The 25,916-nt window shown below is 42.1% G+C and overlaps 1 protein-coding gene and 1 long non-coding RNA gene across 2 annotated transcripts; one reads left to right on the forward strand and one right to left on the reverse strand.

Annotated features, from left to right (window-relative positions):
- Positions 1-18,052: 18,052 nt before the first annotated feature.
- On the reverse strand, positions 18,053-24,581 carry LOC112939401 (uncharacterized). Its single transcript, XR_010742237.1, has 3 exons — positions 24,488-24,581; positions 19,398-19,430; positions 18,053-18,487 (listed from the first exon to the last, which is right to left on the reverse strand). It is a non-coding gene; the product is annotated as an uncharacterized lncRNA (long non-coding RNA).
- LOC9271893 (probable LRR receptor-like serine/threonine-protein kinase At3g47570) lies at positions 18,119-23,935 on the forward strand. Its single transcript, XM_015786105.3, has 2 exons — positions 18,119-23,347; positions 23,485-23,935. Exons 1-2 carry the CDS (start codon positions 20,245-20,247, stop codon positions 23,835-23,837), a joined length of 3,456 nt encoding a protein of 1,151 aa, XP_015641591.1. The 5' UTR covers positions 18,119-20,244; the 3' UTR covers positions 23,838-23,935.
- Positions 24,582-25,916: the final 1,335 nt, after the last annotated feature.

The raw sequence follows: 25,916 nt of genomic DNA on the forward strand, positions 1-25,916 counted from the left end.
AGGGGTACAAAGGTCAATCAATAAATGAAAAAAACATTACTATCTCCGTCTCAAAATAAGTGCAGCCGTGGATATCCGTGCTTAACGTTTGATCGTCCGTCTTATTTGAAAAATATGTGAAAAATTTAAAAATATTTAGTCACACATAAAGTACTATTCATGTTTTATTATCTAATAGCAATAAAAATACTAATCTAAAAATTTTTCAAATAAGACGAACGGTTAAACGTTGAACGTGAATAGTGTAAAACTGCACTTATTTTGGGATGGAGGGAGTACTTATTTTTTTTTACTTCTTTAGCTTATTGATCCCGAGTCCACTAAATTCTGTTAAAAATATGGGTAAACGTCTACTTCACTTAAAAAGTAGGGGCAAAAATGAAAATCCAAAAAAAGGGGTCAAATCCAATAACGAACACCTAAAAAACCGGGTCAAAGCCAGTATTGAAAATCAAAATAGGGGTAAGAACGAAATTATGCCAAAATGTTTTGTTTTTCCATCGGTCGTTTATATTCACTGACATCCATATAAATTTGGACACATCTACCGGTGGTGGAGCTTCCGGTATGGCCCGAGATTAACTCTTTAGCTAGTGCCGACCTCTATGTGTATTTATGTAGTAGTGATGAACTTGACAGATGGTTGTAACCTAGTGTACAATCTTGTAAAACATTCGTTTTACTGCATAAACTTGTCTAATACATGCGGAATAAGGGCAAAACGATAAGTTGTGGCTAATAATGTTGAATTAGGGTTTACTTAGAATGGAATATGTACACACAGTGGGTCGTAAGACATGCTACATGTGTGAATAGCCCTCTACTTGATATTTATTTTTGTTCTTCAACTGTTCTTAATTCATTGCATCCTTCGTTTTACTTCATATTATTTGTTTCTTTACTTAGTGTCCGTTATTATACATTAATTTGACCGAGTATATTTATGTCTACATGGCATCATCCTGATATGTGACCAACATAGCATTTTAATTAATATTTAACTAAGTAGAATTAACCATAACATGCCCATTTGGCCTGGGTTCTCAAGGAGCGAGCAGACAAGTTTGTGCACCAAAACAAACGTTTTACAAGTTTGTGTACCAGATTACATCCACCTTCACAAATTTATGTACTGGCGGTGCAATTTACTTAATACTTATTAACCTACTCCTAGATAATCCAAGCAAACAATAATTATATATTAGTATAACGAACGGTTTGAATAAACCTACTCCCGTATAATGTATTAGTATAACTACTCCCATATACTGGCAAAGCTGAATACATAAGGACACGTTTTTATTGCTCTAAGCCGCTAACAAATAGAGTAACAAATAGAGTATAGAGGAACAAATAGAGGAGTGCAGTAGTAAGCTTCATTCTAAAGGTAATTTTACCGTCATAAAGAAAATACAAAATACCGGGAGTTAATATATTTTTAATATAAAACTTGATACTTTCGTGTAGTTATTTTGAGGTGCTAAAATTTTTAGTGTAAAACTTTAGTGTTTATATGTACTAGTACAGTACTTAATTAAGAAACGTATTTTATCAAATTCCTAAAGGACAAAACACACAGTGAGCGAGTATCTTATCACGGATCAATATCGTAGTTGTTGGTGGTTTTCTGTCGATATGACTCGTCAATCGCGAGGTCAATGCAAGGCCACGCGGGAGGTTCGTTGGTCGTATGCACTGACTCTCCCATCTTCTCGCTGTCGTCTGTAATGTATTCCTGAATTTTACTTGGAACATCTCCACAGCGTAGGAACGAATTAGGCTTCAACAACTGCTCCCAGATAATCCAACAAAACAAACAGGAGCAGGTCGGCGTTGATCTGGTTTGATTGAAAACGCAGGTGATGAAGTTGCACTTCTGAATTGAAGCGTGGCAATATCCAAAGAGTAAATTGCACCACCTGTTCTTCGAGTTGCGGTTTCACATAGGCGGACGAACTTGCAAAGCATGTATTAAGATAGTTAAACTTAGTTATAATTAATATCAGACCAAACCCAACCGGCAGTGGCAATACAGTTCATGTTAAGAACAAAGGAAACTTTCTTTTAGGTATCTGGGTGGACGTCCACTCATTTATTGCAGGTTAACTAAATAGTTACAAAATATTTTAAAAAAAATTGAAAACTTATATCAATATATAATAAATCGCTCCACAAACACGTAAGTTTAAATTCCACTTCTACAAATTGTAGAAAATTGAATATGAATATTAGCATAATAATTAAAGTTTAATTTGTTGTTTTTGTTACGACTCTCAGAAGTTGAATTTTAACTTGCACATTTTTAGTGTGATACATTACATAGTGATCTATGTTATCATTTTTTTAATTTTTTTCTTATAATTATTTAGTTGATATACAATAACGAGATAACGTCCACGCAGGATATTAGCTTTCTGAGCAGTCCTTTCTTATTCATGAATCGTCTGTTATGATATAACAGATGGCATCTCTTCTTTAGAAGTTCATAACTTTTATGAAAAATAGGAAATTTATAACCTTTTCATATGAACTCCATCGGGACGAAGCAAACATGATATGAAAGTTGTAGTTCTCCATGATAGTTTTTGAATTAGAAATCATCAAGATACCTAAATATTTAAAAGTCAACACTGATATAGATCGATGTTGTGAACAGTGGCAGAGACAGGGGCGGCCAGTGGCCTGGCCCCCCTCAAACAAAATTGTTTTCACACATAATTAATAATCACCTAGCTAATTAGGTAATTAACCTAAGTAAGTAGTAGTATATTAGGCCCCTCCTATGTTGAAATTCTGGCTCCGTCACTGGTTGTGAACGGATTGCTTAAAAAAAAGGAAGTCGTACGTGATCAACTGGAGGTGATCTCTTGTGTTGTAACTCTCATTATTTACTTTTAACACATCAAAGCCATGTCAACACATTATAACTCATCATGCTAGTTTAAATCCATTAAACTTAATAAAATTCCTACTGAAGCGAACTGAAGTGTTATGATGTTACATCAAACCAAGAAGAGACTTCTTTTTGCTGTTACCATTTTCATATAATTTGGATTTTTATGTATTAACGTTTTATTGGTTTCAAAAAGAGGTAATCGCACTAATCTGCAGGATTTAGGACGTGCTAGCTCCAGGGAGAAATTACTATTTGCCACTCTCTCAAAATGCCAGTGCTCAAATGCCACTCTCCTAAATTTTCATTCCCAAATGCCACCCGGGCCCACATGTCAGCCTCACTCTCCATTCAAACAAAAGTGATGCGGGACCCGATGATGAGTGAGGCTGACATGTGGGCCCGGGTGGCATCTGGGAATGAAAATTTGGGAGAGTGGCATTTAAGCACTGGCATTTTGAGAGAGTGGCAAATAGTAAATTCCCCCGCTAGCGGCATCACTCACAAGATCAAGGAATCAAGGTTAGCTGAAAGCTGATCATCACGCCATGACTCCAGTAAGCGGTCCCAGAGACAGTACAATTTTCAGTTAAAGAAAGGGGAAAACAACACAAAGAGTTACACACAAGTGTACGTTGGTACGAGACGTACGTACGTAGTACTTTCATTACATCAGAAAAAGGCACTGGAAATAAATTTACATATCTCGCGGTACACATGCACCGCGGTAGAGAAAACCAACGACATAAAGCTTAATAGTAGTTGCATGTGCGTACATAAATCCGCAAAGCTTAGTTGGATACAGCAATCATCGGTAAATTACGTACTCCCTCCGTTTCATAATATAAGTCATTCTAGCATTGTCCGTATTCATATGGATGTTAATAAATCTAGATATATAAATATGCGCAATGCTAAAATGATTTACATTATGAGATGGAGGAAGTACATGTGTGAAGGGCTTACAGTTGATCGATCACAAGGCACTGCTGTCTTTCCGGGCTGCAGGGCCGGCGGTAGCTGGACCGCCATCGGTGAATTTGTTGATGCTTCTTGCACGCGGTCTATCTCCATTTCCCCGACCCCCGCCGTTATAAACATACGCGGCCACCATGAGAGGCGGCAACGCGAGCAGCGCGTAGCGGGCGGCGGCCAGCGACGGGATAAGCGCCATTGATTCTCTCTCTCTCTCTCTCTGCAGCAAATTCAACTTACCTCGGCCTCTTCTTCTAACTCCCAATTAAGCAGATCACACGTACGTACGTTGATGGGTGGATGACAGGATGAGTGAGATATGTGTGTAGAATGTAGATGGTTTGCCTGTGACTGGCCGGGCACTGCAGTGGCTTCGTTGCAAGAGAGCGAGAAGTATTTATGAGCTGGGGTGGGGTAAATGGCTGCGTCGTCGGAGGCGTCAGCTCCTGCGACTGGATTGGATGGGGGATTATCTTATGGATCAGTGAGTATCAAATGTTTGGTGGTTTTATGTCTCGTCAGTATTTTTTTGTTTAATTAGGAGGGTAAGTCGTCACTCGTCAGTATCAGGGGGTGCAATAATGCAGCGGCATGCGGCGAGGACATTGGTGGATTTGTGAAGAAAATATAGTAGTACTGGGTAAAGGACATGGGGGTTAGAGACTGTACGTGTGGTTGGATTGCCTACACTACCAAAATTTCGATTCTAAATTTCAGTAGGACTAATTAAGATATAATGTTTGGTTTGATGCAAAATTCAGTAGTATGGCGAACTGAACAAAAGCTCGGCGGTTAGGTTAGAACTTGTTCACCTGGTTTAAAACTTTAGATTTGACATCGACGACTCTAGCTCGACAGCGAGACACCTAATAAGGTGACTTCATCAATCTTAATCTCAAGAAGATATACTGATCTAGTCGCTCAAAGATCTCTGTAGTGTGTTTAAAAACATAATAATTAAGTTGTGCGAGATAAGTACATTACCAAAATTTATGTGTACATATAAAATTCCATTATCAAAACATTAGACACTGATGCGGAGTTTAACATCACAGATAAATAAGAAAGGAAACATGCCTAAGCATTTCTATATCACGCATGTAACATCGAGTTCTAACTATTGACATATACTTGTAAAATTTCATAAGAATAAACATTAAGAAGGCATCGGCCATGCAGCTAGCCCACGGGTCAGACATGACCGCACCTCACTCCTCAAATCCTACCTCATAGCTGGTACAGGCTCCTTATCGCTTTCCCCATCGCTGGTGTCACGATACCCTTCCATGACAACTATGACCATTTCTTGCTCCTCATACATATCCCACCCCACACCTTTTGCTAGCTCCTCGTTGATGTGCCCCTCGGCCTTGAGAATCCATCCCCGAGTGCTTTGCTGGTGAATCCTGTGGGGTGCCCATCGGCGACGTACGATCGAGGGGCTTTGTTGTGACTGCCTCATCACCAGGAGGGAGAGGAGGTGGGGAAGAGAGGAGCTGTACTGGAGAGGAATACACCTGATATTTCTCGGGCATCATGTGACCGACCGAAGACATCGTTCTTATTGTAAACATTTTCGTGTGTACAAATTTAATTTAGTAGGAGTAATATGGGTAAAGAATTGAATCAGTCCTCACTCTATTAAACACATTAGTAAATACCATGTGAGATGGTGAGATAATTTAATCCAGTAAAAACCTCTTGGTCCACTGTTGAAGTAATTAACCTAATTTAAATCTATGGTTATGCAAATATTTGCCGACCGTGAATGGAGATTTACAAATAGACTTCAATATTATTGGGTTTTTATCTGGTGTTGGTGGTCATTAGTTTGTGCATCGCTTCTTTCTTTTTCTAGTACATGTTATGGACTTTTTGGTTTGTGCTTATTGTTGAGCGGATATTTTTAATAATTAGCTGTAGCTACTCGAACAAGGTCATAATTTATTCCATTATTACATAACTCTATATAGCCAAACAGCTAACCCGGTCATTCTAAGTTTCTAACTCAAATCAAAAGCATTGACGCAGCCTAAATCGCCAGTCTCAACTACTGATCTGTGATCACTCGAGGAGATAACCTTCCAGACGACTAGCTATACTTGGACCTCCGTACGTAATACAAACGTAGGTAGGCTGAATAACTTAACCTACTACCAAATTGTCCGGGAAAATTAACATCAAAATATTTAGTGGGCAGATAGCAAATGGTTTGAAACTTTGAAGGAATGCAGGCAAAGCTGAAGTACGGAGGAAGACGTTTGCTGCACCTGCACTATTAAACAATGCATTTTTCTCTCACTTCCTGGTTCATATTAGGTGGAAAAATGGAAAATGCTAATCAAATGAATTAGTATACGAGTCAATAGGTACCGTGAGTCGACCTAGGGACGTAAGTGGCTAACTTGTAAACTGTATACTTATAGATCAAAATAAGTAACTGCTTATTTTAAGCTATAAATAGATTTACGGGTTAGTCACTTATCGATTTACATTCCTACCTATGTGCACCACTCGGGCTTCACCACCTAGCCTTCGCATGCCGCCTTGTCGCTGTAGTACAGCTTGCTTGTGTGATGCCCCCTCACCCTGTGTCACACAAGGGGTTATAAGACATGCTACATGTGTGAATAGCCTCTACTTGCTATTTAATTTTGTTCTTCCACTATTTTTAATTCATTGTATCCTTCATTTATATTTCAAATTATTTGTTTCTTTTACTTAGTGTCTGTTATTATTAATTTGACTGAGCATATGTATGTCTACAGACATCATTCTGATAAACGTGCCCACATGGCATCCTAATAAATATTTAACTAAGTAGGAACCCAGTGATTGTGGACTCGTACAAAGATATAGAGTCGACGGTTGATGTATCATACTCGACCCTGTTAACCATAACATGCCCATTTGTCCTGAGTTTGCACGGACCAAATAAGTTTGTGCACCAAATTAAAACAATCGTTTTGTAAGTTTGTGTACTAGATTATACCCAACATGCAAGTTTGTGTACGTCAGTGTAGTTTACTCAATACTTAACCCTACTCCCAAATAATCCAAGCAAATAGTAATTATATATTTATAGTATAACAAACGGTTTGAACTAGTAGATATTGGCAACACTGTAAGGGGCACGTTTATATTGCTCAAAGCCTCTTACAAATAGCAGGGTGCAATAGTCAGCTTTCATTCTAAGGTCCCATTTGGTAGAGCTCCAATCTTCAACTCCCAACTCTAAACTCCAACTCCTATGAGAGCTAGCTCCTATAGGAGCTGAAGTGGGTATGAAAGTGTTTGTAGATTGGTTAGCTCTATGCCACCACGTTTCTTGTTGGCATTTCATCAAACATCTAGTTGGCATCGCCCTGCCGCTGTCGTCGCCACCGCCGCCGCCGCTCAGCCCATGCGCCACCGCCACCCGCCGCCGCCACCGGTCGCCGCTGTCAAGGGAGGAAGATGGGGGAGGAGAGAGAACAGGAGGAGAGGGGGTGTGAAAGGGGTAGTTCAGTGGCATATCGTGTAAATACATGAAAAAAATTAAAGGGCAGTGTTGTGAAGTAGCGAAAAAACACAGCTCCACCCCAGTACAAATTTGTGGAGCATCTTTGCTTCAAAAATAGAGATTCTACATCGTTTGGCACAGCTCCAGCTCTAGGTAAGTTGGAGTTGGGAGCTGGAGTGGTGACAAACGTGCCCTAAATGTAATTTTATCATCATGAAAAAAATATTGGGAGTTAACATATTTTCAATGTAAAGTTTGATACTTTCTGGTAATAAATACCTCATGCTAAAAATTTTAATGCAATACTTTACTAATTATATGTACTTTATTAACGTAAAATTTCTCTCATTCTAAAGGACAAAACACATGGTGATCGAGTATCTTATCGGGGATCACTATCGTAGTTGTTGGTGGTTTTCTGTGGGATATGACTTGTCAATCGCGAGGTCAATGCAAGGCCACGCGGAGGTTGGTCGTATGTAGTGACTCTCCCCCATCTTCTCGCTGTCGTCCGTACGTACGAATTAGGCTTCAACAACTGCTCCCAGATAATGACATAATCCAACAACAAACATCATTGTACAAACATCAATCCAAACCGAGTCGTGTTCTCGTTCCCATCAAAACAAGAGGGATGTACTATCATTGAACAATTTAAAAAATTTCAGTACAACACTGTACATTCTAGTGTTTTTAGTGAGAAATTAGAAATTTAAGGGTTCGTGTGTACCCAAAAACACTATATCTTCGCTGGCTTCGGCTTCGCCGCGCCGCCCAAGCACGTCGCCGGGATTCCCCGCAAGCACAACGACGGCGGCAGCGTGGCTCTCGATCGACTGCTGAGTGTGCGAAGTTGGAGCGGTAGTTGTCGTGGGGTCTCTGCTTCCGGCCGGAGCAGAGTCGTGGGTGACTAGGCGGCAGTGCCGAGGGTGTTTCCGGTAATGATTTTTTTTAACAAATCTGTAAGCTGCCAAGTTCATTGAATAGGGAAGGAGTAAACTTTACATATATGAAAAAGAACCGAAGCTGGCGAGCTACGAAACTAAAAAGCGAGGCAGCTACCGAGATGTCTCGCCCCGGCCAACGACCACGCAGTACTGGAGAAACCATTTTTGTGGGTTGGTAAAAAACCACAATAGTCCCGGTTTCTAAAAAACCATGAGTAAAAATCATTTTTCGTCCCGGTTCAAAACTTTTTGATCTTTAGTCCCAGTTGGTAACACCAACGGGGACACCGGGACTAAAGTTCATTATTAGTCTCGGTTCAATAAATGCCAGGCGTTGTCAGACACTTCTAGTATCTTTGAACCGGGACTAAAGATCTATTTTTAGTCCCGGTTATTAAACATCCGGGGAAAAAAAATACATCGAGCCGCGCACACGCACTATGTCAAGTGCCTCTCTCTCCATCCTGCAGGCTCTCTCTCCACCATCTTCCCATCCTTATCTCTTTTTCTCCTCTCTCCATCTCTCCATCTCTCCATCCTTATTTCCTCCTCCCATCCTCCCCTTGGTTCTTCTCTCACCCCCTCTCCTCCTCCCCTCTCCTCCCCCTCCTCCCCTCCCTTCCCCTCCGGCGGGCGGCGGCGGCTTGACGCAAGGCGGCGGGATGGAGGCCGGTCGGCGGCGGCCCGGTGTGGGGCCACGGGATGGGAGGCTGGCCGGCAACAGCCGGGTGTGGGGTGGCGGGATGGAGGCTGGCCGGCGATGGCCGGGCGCGGGCCGGCAGGATCGAGGTCGATCGACGGCAGCCGGGCGCGGGGTGGCGGGATGGGAGGCCGGCCGGCGATGGCCAGGCGCGGGGCGGCGGCCTCACCCTCCCCTCCCTCAGATCCGGCCAGAGAGGAGGCGGCGGGATGGGTGGCCGGTCGGCAGATGATTTTTTTTCTTGATTTGTTTTTATGATTTGTGGATGTTGTTGATTTGTGAATGTGTTTGTGAATATTTATATGAATAAATTTGTGATGATGTGTATGAATGAATCTGTGTGCTGTGAATCGATATGAAAGTGTTGTGAATCGATATGAAAGAAGGAAAAAAATAAAAGTGAAAAAACCGAAGGAGGAAAAAAAAGAAAAAAAACTTAGTCACCAACCGGGACTAAAGATACCTACGTCAGTCCTGTGGCTCAACCACCAACCGGGACTAATGATGTATTTTTACTCCCGGGTATTTTAACTGAGACTAAAGATAGCGATCTTTAGTTCCGGATTCTCTCTCTCGGTTCGCTACCCAGGACTAAAGGGGGTTGCGAACCGGGAGAGATGTGCATCTCTCTAGTAGTGATGTTTTGGCCTCCTCTTTGATTTTAGCCAGTAAGCTTCCCGATGATAGATCCTTATACTGGAAGATTCTGCGGTTCCTTTCATTCCAAATTTCCCAGTTGACCAAGAGGGCTAGCGTGCGGATTGCTTTCTTTGGAGCTTCTTTCAAGTTGGCAGTGGCCTCCCACTACTCTATCACCGAAGAAGCTGGCTGCCACTGGGCAGTGTTCATTTGATTTCTGGTAGTGATGGAGCTTGGGGCAGCGGCTTCCAAATCTGGGGACTCCCGCGCGCCAAGGTCCAGCCATGCGGGTTGGCGGATGCAGCGGTGGGGTTGTCCCAATGTGGAAACATGCTCGTCAGTGTCGGTTCTGGCTGATGGGGCGGCATGGCGCGGTGCTATAGGCAGCGGTAGGATGGCAGCAGCGGAGGTGCAGCTCCCCAGCAACGACTGTCCTACGGGCGGTGGCTGCCGGTGGGGCTTCTACTCCCAAATCCGGCCGAGTGACACTATTGCAAAAAAGCGCATAGAGATCGGCACTATAGGTGCCGGAACAATGCTTTTTCCTCTTCCGTGGGCTGAAAACACATAAAACCGGCATCTTTAAACAACTATAAGTGCCGGTTCTAAAGAAAAACCGGTACCTTCAATATATTATAGGTGTTAGTTAACTAAAAACCGACACTTATAATAAATTATAGGTGTTTAAAATAACCGGCACTTATCTAAACTGAACAAAGCCGCCAAGCCGATCGAGCGTAGGCCTTATCCTTCTCTCTCTTTCTCTCGATCTCTCTCGCCTCTCTCACTTCTCTCTGTTGCCGCTCAGCGGCAGTGGCCATGCCATCCCCTTTGCCAGATTCGACGGGATGGGAGGCCACGGCGGCGCCCGTACCCTCCCTTCCGCCAGATCCAGCGGGTGGGGAGGCAGCGGACCGCCCGGCGGCCGCCCTGCCCTCCCCTCTTCCGGATCCGGCGAGAGGGGAGGTGGTGGCGGTGGCTGCACCCTCCCTTCCGCCATTTCCGATGGGAGGGGAGGCCGCGGGATGAGAGGTCGCGGCGGCCTCCAGTGATAGTGGCGGCGGCGCTCGCACCCTCCCCTCCACCAGATCTGGCGGGAGGGGAGGCAGCGGACCTCGGCAGGGGTGGAGAATGATGCCGGCAGCAGGGGTACATCTCCGTCCTGGGGGCGAACAGAATGAGGATTTGCTAGGTCACCGATGATGACCGGAGCTCGCTGTCCATCGTGGAGTACGGCACGTCTCCGGGGAAGTACACGGCATCCGCGACGGGTAGCCACGCCACGTACCGCTACTCCGAGTAGAAATCCAGCGCGAGGTGGAGATGGACACCGGCCATGGATGTTGTTGATGTTAATTAATCTCTTTGATATTCTTCTGTTCATGGATATTGTTGATGTTCATGTGTTCTTTAATCTTATATGCGTTCTTTGATTTATCGGGATGAAGTGGAGTTGCTTGATGGATCTGCTTGATTCGAGCTGATCATTGAGCTATTTTTTTTTGGTTTCCTGAAAAGAACACCTCAAAGGGGTGTTGGTTAAGAAACCGACACCAATGGGGGTTTCCCAATCGGCACCTTTAGCTATTTGTGTACTAGTGCGATAGCGAGGGCGATGGCCCTTTTTGTGCATGTGGCGTGGATGGCCATGGTTATGGTCAGCATCACGTAATCCAACCCTCCTGGCATAGTAGTGAAGATGGTGAGGAGGTGATGATCCTGGCGGCGACAACCCTAGGGGAGGTGGCTGCTAGTGGATCTTTTTGTCCAGACCCAGCCATGTGATGGCGAGGACGGTGGTTGTGGAGGTGGTGCTTTCCTGTGGCGTGGACGGCGGTGGTGATGGTTGGTGGCGGTGGCCCTAAGGGCGATAGCTGCTAGATTATTGGCTTCTAGTTGTATATTTGGATGCATGGATAAGGTGGATGCAAGAAGCAGGACAACAACAAGCTTGCTTGCGGTGCTCGCGGCAACCAGGGGTAGGATCTGGCCTAATGACCAGATCCAATGTTCTTCTAATGAGAAAGGAGAGGAGCGGATGAAAGGCTCGTTGGAGATGTCGGCAATGGTTAGGGAACGATTTTGAATCTAGGGCATAAGAGTCGCTAGATCAGAGGAGTTCATACCCAGATCTGTTCGTGCAATGGTAAGCGGCATTTGAAGGGCCTCTTCTTCACTGTCTTTCATGGATGGTGTCGGTGAGCGAAGACACTAGAGGTCGGAAACTATGAAGTCCAATAAAGGGATCAAGTCGTCGATAAGGGTAGGTTGGCGAATGAACCGGTCAAAGGTGGATGAATCTATGATGTGGGATTGCAAGAGAGATTGATATGCTTCTCATGATCACCTTAGTGTGATTTGTTGAAGCGGTAAAGCAAATTGAAAGTAGGTTTGAAGTTTAGTCTTCCAACTTTTTTTTCTTTTTTACTTTGTATGAGACCTGAAGTATAAGAATCATTGTAACCTTCGGTTATGTACAATACCCACTTACATTTATAAATATATATAGAGGCCAATTTTTTATCCATTATCTAAAAAATCAACCCGAACCCAACTGACGGTGATAATATACAGTTCATGTTAAGGCTGGTCTTTTCTTAACATGAACCGGCTGTATAGTTACTCCCTCCGTTTCTAAATATTTGACGCCGTTGACTTTTTAGCACATGTTTAACCGTTCGTCTTATTTAAAAACTTTTATGAAATATATAAAACTATATGTATACATATAAGTATATTTAACAATGAATCAAATGATAGGAAAATAATTAATAATTACTTAAATTTTTTGAATAAGACGAATGGTCAAACATATTTTAAAAAGTCAATGGCGTCAAATATTTGCAAACGGAGGGAGTATAAGCACTATCACCAACATATGTTATCTCATCTTTAGAAGCTCATAACTTATGTTAAAATAAGATTGAAAATTTATAACCGTTTCATATGAACTTGATCGGATGAAGCAAACGTTATGAAGGTTGTAGTTCTCCATGATAGTTTTCAAATTAATTAGAAATCATCATGGCACCTAAATATTCAAAAATCAACAACGACAGAAGTTGTGAAGTACTGGATCGGAGGTGATCTCTTGTGTTGTATGTTTCATTGAATAATCTAGTTCAAAGTTGCCTATACAGCTTTAAAAGTACTCTCTCATTTGGTTTTAACATCAAAGCCATGTCAACACATTATAACTTATAATGCTAGTACAAATCCATCAAATTTAATAAAATTCCTACTGCAGCGAACTGGCATGTAATGATGTTACATGAATCCAAGAAGAATTCTTTTTGCTGTTACCATTTTCATATAATTTGGATTTTTATCGATCAAAGTTTTCATTGGTTTCAAGAAGTGGTAATCAGGACTTAGGACGTGCTCCATCATTCATAAGATTAACCAATCGGTTGATCACGCCCATGCATGCCTCCAGTAAAGAAATACTCCCTCCATTTTAAAATATGACGTCGTTGACTTTTCACGTAACTTTTTTGACCATTCGTCCTATTTTAAAAAATATATAAATATAATTTATTTAATTTTGTTGTGACTTGTTTTATATATCGTTGAAAAACTATAACCTTAGCTTATACTTTTATATATCTATAATAAATTTTTAAATAAGATAAATTATCAAACGTTATACGAAAAGTTAAAGACGTTTGAAGTGGAGGATGATTGTACATCACAACGTACAAGTTGGTACGACGTAGTTTATTACTACATCAGAAAAGCACCGGAAAGAAATTACATATCTCGCGGCACACACCGCGGGAGATCTAGAAACCAAACAGAAAGCTACTAGGTGCATGCGTATACCCGCGAGCTTAATTACTTGTATATAACGATCATCGGTAAATATCAACAAGCCACATGAAGAGCTTACAGTCGTACGTCCGTCTCCAATGCGTGCCTGCCGTTGTCGTTGTGGCCGCCTTCTTCATCACAAGGCACTGTCGTCTTTCTGGCCTGCAGGGCCGGCGCCAGTAGCTGGACCACCACCGGTAAACTTTTTGATGCTTCTTGCAGCCCGTGTATCACTGTTTCCCCGATTCCCGCTGTTATAGGCATACGCGGCCACCATGAGAGGCGGCAACGCGAGCAGCGCGTAGCGGACGGTGGCCAGCGACGGGACAAGCGCCATTGATTGATCTCTCCCCCTCTGCAGCAAATTCAACTTACCTCGGCCTCTTCTACTAGCTCCCAATTAAGCAGAGCACACGTACGTCGTCCGTCGATGGGTGGATGTGAGTGAAATGTGTGTTGATGGTTTGCTTGTCACAGGGTGCAGCCGCTTTCGTTGCAAGAGAGCGAGCAGTATTTATCTGCAGGGGGTTATGAGCTGGGGTTGGGTAAACGGCTGCGTAGTAGGCGTCAGCTCCTGCGGCTGGATTGGATGGGGGATTATCTTATGGATCAGTGAGTGTCGATGAGCGTCAATTGTTTTGGTGGTTTTATGTCGTCGGTATCACGGGTGCAATAATGCGACGCTGGTTGATTCGTGAACAAAATATATACTGGGTAAGGACATGGGTTTTAGAGGTGGTACGTGTGCAGTGGTTTGATTGCCTACACTATAAGAATTCTTTTTTTTGATTATGCATATCCTTGATCTCACTAAATTCATGTTAAAAGATCACCCGTACGTGCGTAATATTATTTGAATCATGGAGCATGCATGCATCCATAAACTTCACCACAACACTACCGGCGTGCTTCCCCCATACTACCAGAATTTCGGTGTGATAAATTAAGATGAGTATATGGTTCTCCCTCCGTTTCTAAATATTTGACATCGTTGAATTTTTAGCACATGTTTAACCGTTCGTCTTATTTAAAAACTTTTGTGAAATATATAAAATTATCTGTATACATATAAGTATATTTAACTACTTATATTTAACAATGAATCAAATATAGGAAAAGAATTAATAATTACTTAAATTTTTAAATAAGACAAACGATCAAACTTATTTTAAAAAGTCAACGGCGTTAAATATTTAAAAACGGAGGGAGTATTAATTGTTTGGTTTGATGCTAAATTGAGCCGTGCGAGATAAGCGTATCTGGCATTACCAAATTAAATTTGGGCGTGCATATTTTGATCAGTTTTGCTTGGCAACCTTGTCAACAAATTTTGGTAGAAGTAAAATATGCTAGAAGAGAACTAATTAAACTAGTTCTCACTATACTAAATACAGTAGTAAATACTATGTGAGAGGGAGGATTATTTTAGATCCGGTACCTCCTTTTCTACTGCTGAAGTAATTAACAGCGATGGATCAATTATGTTAATTACCAAACAGCTAACCCGGTTGTCAGTCCAACTCAAAGTCTCAAACAAAACCCACGGACGCAGCCTAAAACTGATCTCAAGTCAACTCCTGATCAGTATCGCTCGAGGAGCTAACCTTCTAGACGACTACTTGACCCTCCGAAGGTAGACTGACCAACTTAACCTACTCCTAGATTGTCCAAGAAAACAGTAAAATATTTAGTGGGCAGATAGCAAATGCATGTTTTGAAACTTCGAAGTTTGAAGGAATGTAGGAAAAGAAGAATAAAGGAGGCACACGTTTTCATTGTTTTCCACTGCATTTCTTATGCTCAGCTAGACTGTTCCTAGGTTAATAGAGAGTTTTGTGACTCATTTTCGAACGAACAACACTACACTACACAACACGAATTTCCTATTGATATAGCAGGTGAAAATACATTACTACGTACAAAATTGATAGGCTATTATAGGAAAAAAAAGAAATAATTAAGTAACACTAAACTTGTCCAGCTGGCCAGTGATCACACCCACAAGCTAGCCACATGCCAACAACACCACCACACAAGGTTGCAGAAGGAACTTAGCACCAAACTAGCCGTCGTAATGGTAGACTGATCGTCACTAACAGAGCCACAACCGTCCAACATGCCAGGCCGCTGAAATGGAACGCATGGGCTCTCACCAAACAAGACAACCGGAAGCATCGCAACCACCCCACCCAATGTCGACCTTGCTAGCTAGCTGATCCATGTACATGTGGACTCCCCAGTGGCGTAGCTAGGATTTGTAGATAGGGTGGTCCAACTCAACATAATTTTTTTTACACTATAGATAAAATTTACCCAACACAAAAGGAGATGGAGAAGAGGTAGAATCCCTCTTCACTACATTTTCTAAAAGAAAATGCAATATCTCTACTCCTCTTAATTGTTCAATAAATCTACAATAGGATTGTGCAATGTTCCGATTTACCATTTCAATTATGACCAGAAATCTTAAAATCGAAATGAAATTGAATCTCACACCTAGGTTAGGGCCTTCCGGCCTTTGGGGAACAGGAGAGACAGGGGAGAAACGAGGGATGGAGGGGAGATGAGAACATGCTGCTTGCCGGTGCTGGATGCAACTGCTCCAGCCTAGCTTGCCATCGCCGGTTGCCGCCTGCTGCCCGCCGTTATCGCCCCTCGGTGGCCGAGTTGCGTGATAAAAAAAATGGGAACTCCGAAGGCGGAACGACAGAGACGCAGCCAAGCAGTCTTTGCGGCGGAAAACGAAGCGAAGCGGCGGCCATCGATTTATTTTCGTGAAGAAACGCATAAGGGTAATGGGCTTGGGCCAGATTTTTATGGTGGTCCGTGGACCACACGGACCACATTGTAGCTCCGTCCCTGGGACTCCCCGATCATACGGCAAGGGCTGCTGAGGGAGAGGGCGAGAGAGAAAAAAGATCCACTCGTCCCACACACACACACCTACCAACATCAAAACAAACGGAGAACCAAAGCAGATGAGGACAAACAGCCTGAAGATAAAAAGGTAGGAGCTCCTCTAAGGATGACGCCTCCAAGGAGACCATGACCCAGAACGCCACCGCCGCCTACGCAAGGACACTATTGGGCAAGATTTTCACCTAAATGATCCCGTGGGAAAGGGATGCTGGCCACCTCAACAACTTCCCCAAGAGGGATTATGGCACAAGAAGAGTCGTCGTTGTTGCCCCGATGATTACCGGACTAGGCTTTCGCCTTGTGTTAATGTTCCCTCCCCCAAGACGTTGTAGCTCCATTGTCTCACAGAGCAACCACTCGCCAACCACTGCTAGCATGTAGTTACCAATGCACTTCCAGCCGGTGTCCTCTTAGGAGATCTCCACCTCCAATCCTCCATCTAGCCTCCTCAAAAGTAGCCATCTTGCTGGCCAACCTCCTCATCAAGAGCTTCCACCTCGCCAGTCAACATCCTATCCAGCTGACGACCAGCATCCTCACGACCACCACCTCGCTGGCCAGCCTCTCACATGCTTCTTCCTCTCCAGTCAGGAGGTGAGAGAGTAGGTAGGAAAAGTTAGTATTGGATCCATCATTATACCATTTGTATGGTATGCACATTTCAAAACACAGTACAGATGCAGGCGCACACACGTACACACATCTTATATCTATGAGCAGCTCCAAAGATTGAGCTGTCATATTTCCAAATTCACGAAGTCACCATAAGTGCCTCGCTATCAAGTACGTCTGCCTACCACTGGAAGAATAATTAATCGTAAATGTGAGCACCTGTGTGGCAGGTACCACAAAGAGTTGAACTACGCTCAAATCGCGCGGTATGCTGTATAAATCAATGGATACGGGTACGCCTGGTTGAAGCAGCCCCTACACTTCTATGTGTTGTTCCAGCTGCTCATTATTCCGCAATACTATTGCACAATCCTCTAGAATAGTCAGGTGTCTACCAATAAAAAAACGACTTTGAAGGCTATGTGCCGATCGTGTGTGTTCTCTCGTCCATCTCACGCTTCGCGCCTCCATCCTTTGGTACTCTACTTTTTTTAAAAAAAAAAAAAGGGATTCCAACAGGCGACTATGGACTATAAAATTCTTGATTTTAGTCATGTAAGGCTTTTTTAAGCTATACAAATGATGAATCTTTGTCTCAAGAAGAATGCCTTCAATTATTATGACTTTAAGAATGTGTAATGAGCCTCCATGGTATCTTTAAGGTCTAGATTTTCCATGTTAATGGATAACACAACCATGATCATAGAAGGTCCATATTATAATATATTTACACTGCCACAAGGAAAGCTATTTGTATTTTTTGAATATTAGCACTTGCAATACTCTACTTTCAAATAATAGCCTAGTCCACACAGTAATACACGAAAACCCAGCCAAAAATATTGTCTCTTAGCCATTTAGTGTTTACTAATAATTAAAATATTGTCTCTTAGCCATTTAGTGTTTACTAATAATTAGTGACTTCTGAATGCGTTAAATTAATTTGAACTGTATATATTGAAATTAATATTGTAGCGAATATATAACCATGCATACATATAAGTGCGATATACTACCACAAAAGCATTACAAAAAGGTGTGGTATCTCCTCAAGCAGCTGTAAAATCAAGACAGTTTTATATAGATTTTATAACAATAAAATGGACAACTGAACATAGACTAGAACTCTTCTTTTATTGCTAAATTCAAAGTCACTGAAAGATGAGAAAAAAAAGTAGAGGCCTTCACATCTATACTACTCCAAAATCAAAGCCTTTTCCTTTTCAAGTCTTTAAGGACGTTTATTTGATACTGGTAATGTTTCACGAGGCTTTACTTTACTCTTTAATTTCTTTGATTGCATTTGACTAGAAATCTCAGTCTTACGTTAATCATCAGTTGTCCAGGCAATGTTCCCAAGCCACCTACCCGACGACTTGAGGAAAGTAGTCACAGACAGGGTTCTCTTTGGTGATAGTGTTGTGCTCCTTCCGTGATCAAGGAGAAATGCCTCGAGAGTGTACTTCATTCCTGTCCCATTCAGATGAAAACTGGCCGAAATTTCTTAAGAGTCAGATTGCACGGTTCAGAACAATTATATATAGATGGGTTGATACAGACACAAGAACAACTAAATTTGATAAGATCATCAACTACTTGCATGTAGTCAAGCTGTTTTTGGTAAAATAAGTAATCCAACCGTGTAAAAGTATGATACAGACAAAAATGGTTGAAAGCATGCTGATGTATAACAAAACTTGCACACTTGGTTGGACCATAGACCATAGGTTAGGTTGGGTTACTCTGTCGAAACATAATAAGAAGAGAAAATTTCTTGTATATCCTAAATTTTCGCTAATCATTGCCCTTGGCACCTAAATGTCGTTAAGTTTCATTCTGATCACTAGTTCACTACATGCCCCTAGTCCGTTTTTCCATGAGTTTGTTGGTAGTTTTATTTTAAATGACTATATTGCCCCTTGCTTACACCATAAGTGCTGGCTTCTTCAAAAAATCATACTAATTGTCAATATGAAAATAAAGGAAAATTGATGAGGAAGAATTATTTCACCCAAATTTAAAATAAACAGCAAATTCTACAACAAATTTCAATGAAATTTTCAAAGGGAGAAATTTACACAAATCACAAAGAATTTTTAGTTTTTTTTATTTTAGTTAGACAGAAAGAGTTCTTAATAAACTTCTACCAATTTTGAAGGGAGAGAAATTACGACCAACCACTAAAAGTTTAGGTCTTTCCACCCAGAATTGGAAAAACATTTTTTTCATTTTAATTGAAGTTTCAATAAGCATGGTTTTCACTAATTTCTTGAATCTCATAAAAATAATTTTGATTTGAAATATATTGGAATTTTAAAGTTTTGGATATTTGAGAAATCCTAAAAATTTCATATAACAAAAAATTGCTTAAAGAGTTTGAATTTTGGTGCAGAGGCTTACCATATCCATCCGAGCGTGGGGTAAATAACCACTCTTGGAAGAAAAAAAAAACTAACATCAACACAAGATCATATAAGGGATAAAACAAAATCTTAGGGCAAATAGGAGTAGGATATGAAATAAAATTTAGGGGCCTGAACAGGATTAGATAAATACTGCAGGGCAACTAGAAATTTTCTCTAGTATCTATGTCCAAAGAAGTTCTCAACCTTTCTTTTATTTTTGACAGCAAACCGCTGTACCTTTCCTTTTTTTTTTGACAGTAAACCGCTGTCAACCTGCTCAGCAGATGATCTAAGCTTGATTTTTTGCTTATGGCAAGTGGAAAACTGCATAAGTCAGCGCATCGCAACTATGTGCTCTAGCTTGAAATTATTTGATACATTAACACATTGGCGAAGACAATGGACAACATAAAGAAGCAAATTTTGATAGTTTACAACGTATTAATAAAATAAAAATAGACAGCTGTAACTTAGGACATGATCAATCTAAGAATGTTTTTTTTCCCTAAAATATTTGGCTATTTACATCTCACGGAGCAGAGAACGCTAAAAAAATGTATAATAAATTATCAAACTCCTTGATTACAGCAAAGAAATGGTTATGAAAAGGGCCAACTCATATGCAGGAGAAAAAATATATATCCTTTAAATTAGTCTCTTAGTCAAATTATATTTCCCAGGGCTTTATTGTCGATGCAAATGTAAGACCTATTTCATTTGCAGCTGAGATAGTTAGTCTTATTTTAAGGTGTTTTCATCTGCCTTCGTCATATTGTACAACTAAGTAATATTCTGTAGGTAAGCTTTCGACATCTACTTCGTTAAGTTAATTAAGCAATACTATGAAGGGAGTGGCTGGTAGCAAGCAAATGGACCAAATGAACTGTGGTGTTGCTGTCCGAAATATAAAGCCGTGTGCTCATGGATCATTAGAGCTTCCATCTTGTCCTGAATTACACAGCTTTGAATTGCAGCTCGCAGCAATGGCTTCCTCCCAAATTGTCTTGTCCCCAGGCCATGGCCTGCTTCTTTTTCCCCTCAAATTCCTCTTCTTCCTTCCACTGGTCCTCACCGGTGGAACCGAAGATGATCGACAAGCTCTCCTTTGCTTTATGTCCCAACTCTCAGCTCCATCCAGAGCTTTGGCCTCATGGAGCAACACATCCATGGAGTTCTGCAGTTGGCAGGGCATCACCTGCAGCTCCCAATCTCCTCGCCGTGCGATCGCCCTGGACCTCTCATCGCAAGGCATCACAGGCTCCATACCACCTTGCATTGCCAACCTCACCTTTCTCACAGTGTTGCAACTGTCAAACAATAGCTTCCATGGAAGCATACCATCTGAGCTTGGCCTCCTAAACCAACTGAGCTACCTCAACCTCAGCACGAACTCTTTGGAAGGTAACATCCCATCTGAGCTCTCTTCATGTTCCCAGCTTAAAATTCTTGACCTTAGCAACAACAATCTCCAAGGGAGCATCCCTTCTGCTTTTGGGGATTTACCTTTGCTACAAAAACTAGTCCTTGCCAACAGCAGGCTTGCAGGTGAAATACCAGAGTCTTTAGGAAGCAGCATATCACTCACATATGTTGACCTTGGAAACAATGCTCTCACAGGGAGAATCCCAGAGTCCTTGGTAAATAGTTCATCTCTACAAGTGCTTAGGCTCATGAGAAATGCCCTTAGCGGACAACTCCCAACTAATCTGTTCAACTCGTCGTCTCTTACTGACATTTGCCTCCAACAGAACAGCTTTGTTGGTACTATACCACCTGTTACTGCCATGTCTTCGCAAGTCAAGTATCTTGATTTATCTGACAACAATCTCATTGGAACAATGCCTTCCTCACTAGGAAACCTTTCTTCGCTAATCTATCTTCGTCTTTCACGAAACATTTTACTCGGGAGCATTCCAGAGAGCTTAGGACATGTCGCAACACTTGAGGTGATATCCTTGAATAGCAACAATTTGTCAGGGTCAATACCTCCATCTCTCTTCAACATGTCCTCTCTGACATTCCTTGCCATGACAAATAACTCACTCATTGGAAAAATTCCTTCCAACATCGGCTACACTCTCCCAACTATTCAGGAATTGTACTTGTCAGATGTCAAGTTTGATGGTTCAATCCCAGCTTCACTTCTCAATGCATCAAATCTACAGACTTTTTACCTGGCAAACTGTGGCCTAACTGGGTCCATTCCACCGTTAGGGTCATTGCCAAATTTGCAGAAACTTGATTTAGGATTCAACATGTTTGAGGCAGATGGATGGAGCTTTGTCTCTTCACTCACTAATTGCTCTAGGTTGACTAGACTGATGCTGGATGGGAACAATATCCAAGGGAACCTGCCAAATACTATTGGAAATCTTTCTAGTGATCTACAGTGGTTGTGGCTAGGCGGCAACAACATTTCTGGGTCTATACCACCAGAGATTGGTAATCTCAAGGGCCTCACTAAGTTGTACATGGATTGCAATCTTTTGACTGGAAATATACCACCAACAATTGAAAATTTACACAACTTGGTCGATCTAAATTTCACACAAAATTATCTCTCAGGAGTGATCCCAGATGCTATTGGAAATCTTTTGCAACTGACTAACCTGAGACTAGATAGGAACAACTTTAGTGGAAGTATACCTGCAAGCATAGGCCAGTGCACTCAACTTACAACACTCAACCTTGCTTACAACTCATTAAATGGGAGCATACCGAGTAATATCTTTCAAATTTATTCTCTTTCTGTTGTTTTGGATTTGTCACACAATTACTTGTCTGGAGGTATTCCAGAGGAAGTTGGCAACCTCGTTAATTTGAATAAACTCAGCATCTCAAACAATAGGTTGTCAGGTGAAGTTCCATCCACTCTAGGCGAATGCGTGCTTCTAGAATCTGTTGAGACGCAAAGTAACTTCCTTGTAGGAAGCATTCCACAATCTTTTGCAAAGTTGGTGGGCATCAAGATAATGGATATTTCTCAGAACAAGTTGTCAGGAAAAATCCCTGAGTTCCTCACATCCTTTAGCTCTGTATACTATCTCAATTTATCCTTCAACAACTTCTATGGAGAAATTCCAATAGGGGGTGTGTTCAGCAATGCTAGTGTGGTATCCGTCGAAGGAAATGATGGTTTGTGTGCGTGGGCTCCAACAAAAGGTATACGTTTTTGTTCATCTTTGGCTGACAGGGAAAGCATGCACAAGAAGTTGGTTCTAACACTAAAGATAACTATACCGTTTGTTATTGTTACTATCACACTATGCTGTGTTCTAGTGGCACGTTCGAGAAAGGGGATGAAACTAAAGCCACAATTGCTACCATTCAATCAACATCTGGAGCAGATTACATATGAAGACATTGTGAAGGCTACAAAAAGTTTTTCTTCTGACAACTTGATTGGATCAGGATCATTTGGCATGGTTTACAAGGGCAATCTCGAATTCCGACAAGATCAAGTTGCCATCAAGATATTTAACCTTAACATATATGGAGCAAATAGGAGCTTTGTTGCAGAGTGTGAAGCCCTACGAAATGTTCGCCATCGAAATATCATAAAAATCATCACTTCATGCTCTTCAGTGGATTCTGAAGGGGCAGACTTTAAGGCCTTAGTATTTGAATACATGAAGAATGGGAACCTAGAGATGTGGTTACATCCAAAGAAACATGAGCATAGTCAAAGGAATGCCCTAACTTTTAGCCAAAGAGTCAATATAGTCTTGGAGGTAGCATTTGCTCTGGATTATCTTCACAACCATTGTGTACCTCCACTAATACATTGTGACTTGAAGCCAAGCAATATTCTTTTGGATCTTGACATGGTTGCATATGTCAGTGACTTCGGTTCAGCAAGATTTCTATGCCCAAAATCAAACTTGGATCAAGAGAGTGTAACAAGTTTGGGTTGCCTTAAAGGAACAGTTGGATACATCCCACCAGGTGAGATACCTTCTTTTTGTAAATTTTTTTTTCCCAAAGACTTCTTTCTCTAAGTCTTTTTCCCCCACAGACATGTGCACATGCACATATTGTGCCTATTCTGATCTAATTTTATTTATCTCTTAATCTAAATGCAGAATATGGCATGAGCAAAGAAATATCAACAAAGGCCGATGTTTATAGTTTTGGAGTGATTCTATTAGAAATGATAACAGGTATTAGCCCAACGGATGAAATTTTTAGTGATGGCACAAGCCTGCATGAACTTGTTGCTGGAGAATTCGCCAAAAATTCCTACAATTTAATTGATCCCACCATGCTACAAGATGAAATAGATGCAACTGAAATAATGATGAATTGCGTTATTCCATTGGTGAGAACAGGACTCTCTTGCTCAGTTACTTCTCCCAAAGACCGATGTGAAATTGGCCATGTTTGTAGTGAAATCCTTAGAATCAGGCATGAGTTATCAAAGATAGATGGTGAATGAAAAAAACATTGAAGTACTGGCATGATATCCAGTACCCTGCTGTTGAGTTCCAACATGGTCTACAGATCAATTAAACTTTGATTTCATTGTTTTTTTTTTCATATATATGTAACTGGATGAGTTGCTTCTAGGTCTTTCACGAAAAACAATTTAAACTTGTAGCACTTAGGTACAAGAATTTATTCCCACAACTCCAAAAAGTAATAACAAGATTTCTTTGTGCATCTCTTGGCCGGGACACATTATTATTAATTCCCTTATCAAAACAACAAAGTGTAACATGAATACCACCTTATGTTTTCCCCATTTCTCCAGTTTGGTTAGTGACATTTGCAGAAAGTAGCATTCGTTTGGGCATTACCGTTTCTTGTTATTTTTCTTCAGTTATTCCAAGTAGGAACATTCCTACAACCACGGTTAGAGCTCGATTTACTGCTGCAGTTGGTATCTAGACAAAGCAAGTCGTCTGTAGAAGATGAATTCCGGTCAGATTTGGGGACTAAACTTCGAATCTAGACACGAAAATAAAATCGCTTAATCAGTACAGAATGCGACCACAGGGATTGATCTCGCACTGTCCGGAGACTAATATTAATCCGCTCAAACAACAAGATGGGAAAGCAGAGAGGAATACGCAAACATCATTGTACCTGCTACTCTCGGAGTCCTCGATGGTCGATGCCGCGCGCCAGATGAGGCCTCGCCGGCTCGCCGCCCGCTGCACCCGTCTATGTGGAGGAAGCCCCCAGCACTGGGCTTCTCCGCCGCCTGACCCGCCTCTCCCTCTCCGTGGCCGCCCCGCCATTGTCTCGCCGCAGATCGCAGCAACAACGCTGCGGCTGCGTGAGCTGAGAGCCTGAGAGCCCGAGATCAGGAGAGGCGCCGCTGTCCTGGGCTGATGTACAACCAAGCCGTTTTTTATTTTTAGGCCGTGTTTAGTTTCAAAGTTTTTCTTCAAACTTCTAACTTTTTCATTACATCAAAACTTTTCTACACACAAACTTTTAACTTTTTCGTCACATCGTTTTCAATTTCAACCAAACTTCTAATTTTGGCGTGAACTAAACACAGCCTTGAGGAATAAGTTCACTTGAAGAATCTTCAACAGCCTATCTAAATTAGACTCTCCAAATACCCGTACAGTCAACTCTCCATTTGATTTGGCTAGACCCACGTGTTAGCCTCTACTCATTTTTTTTTCTTCTCTCTCCCCCTTCTTCCTTCTCTTTTCTTCTTTTCCCCTTTCCTTCCTTCCCGTCTTCAACCACGACGCTCGGCGCGGCGGCGTCTCCCACTCCCTCATCGTCGACGGAATCTGCTCCACCCTACGCACCGGCCTTCTCCATCGCCACTAGGATGCGTCCCCGGTCCCGGCTCGTGAGCTCCTCCTCGTCGCCGTCAACATCTGTTCCGACCCCACCGCACACCGGCACCCCTCCACCACCGCCTCCTGCCGCTGGCTACGACGCTCTCCTCCTTCCGCGGTCGAGGGACGCGGCCCTCCGTCACCCACATCCGCCAACCTGCCGGTGCTGCGGGTCGCCACCGGCAGCTACCTCCCTCATCATCTGGACTCCGCTACTGTCGGGACGATGGGGGGAGGGGGGGGGGCGGCGGCGGAGCTCGGGGCGGGGATGGCAACAACGAGCCTGGCGGCTCGTGATGACGACTCGGCGACGACAATTGCACAAAGGAATAGCATGTGAGGCCCACCGTTTGGCACCGTTTGGCGAGGCGTTTTGGCTAGCCAAAATTAACACGATATTTCGAGTTAGGAGATGAATTATAAATGTTATTTTAGTTTAGGGACGAATTTTAAACTCAGGAGATAAATTGAGGGATCTAAAGTGAGCTTATTCCTTTTTATGGGACTTCCTCAGCTCATATCGGCTATTGCCAAGGGAAAACGGATCGGATACCTCCAGGCTCTATTAGACCCAGACTCTAAATCTTGAATTGTTAAACTCTTAGCCTAATGAATAATAAAATGATTTGACTGGAAATGAGCAATCAGGCATGTGTGAGTGTGAGTGTGAGTGTGTGACTGTACCCTCTCCAGTCAAATCTTAACCACAAGCA

This window comes from Oryza sativa, chromosome 6 (genome assembly GCF_034140825.1).
Source record: "Oryza sativa Japonica Group chromosome 6, ASM3414082v1".
In the NCBI taxonomy this organism is placed as follows: domain Eukaryota; kingdom Viridiplantae; phylum Streptophyta; class Magnoliopsida; order Poales; family Poaceae; genus Oryza; species Oryza sativa.

Excerpts from the sequence above, each read along its gene's own strand:
- LOC9271893 (XM_015786105.3), top strand. The coding sequence starts at position 20,245 with ATGAAGGGAGTGGCTGGTAGCAAGCAAATGGACCAAATGAACTGTGGT. Across the intron at positions 23,348-23,484 it reads AGTTGGATACATCCCACCAG|AATATGGCATGAGCAAAGAA; the intron begins GTGAGATACCTT and ends ATCTAAATGCAG.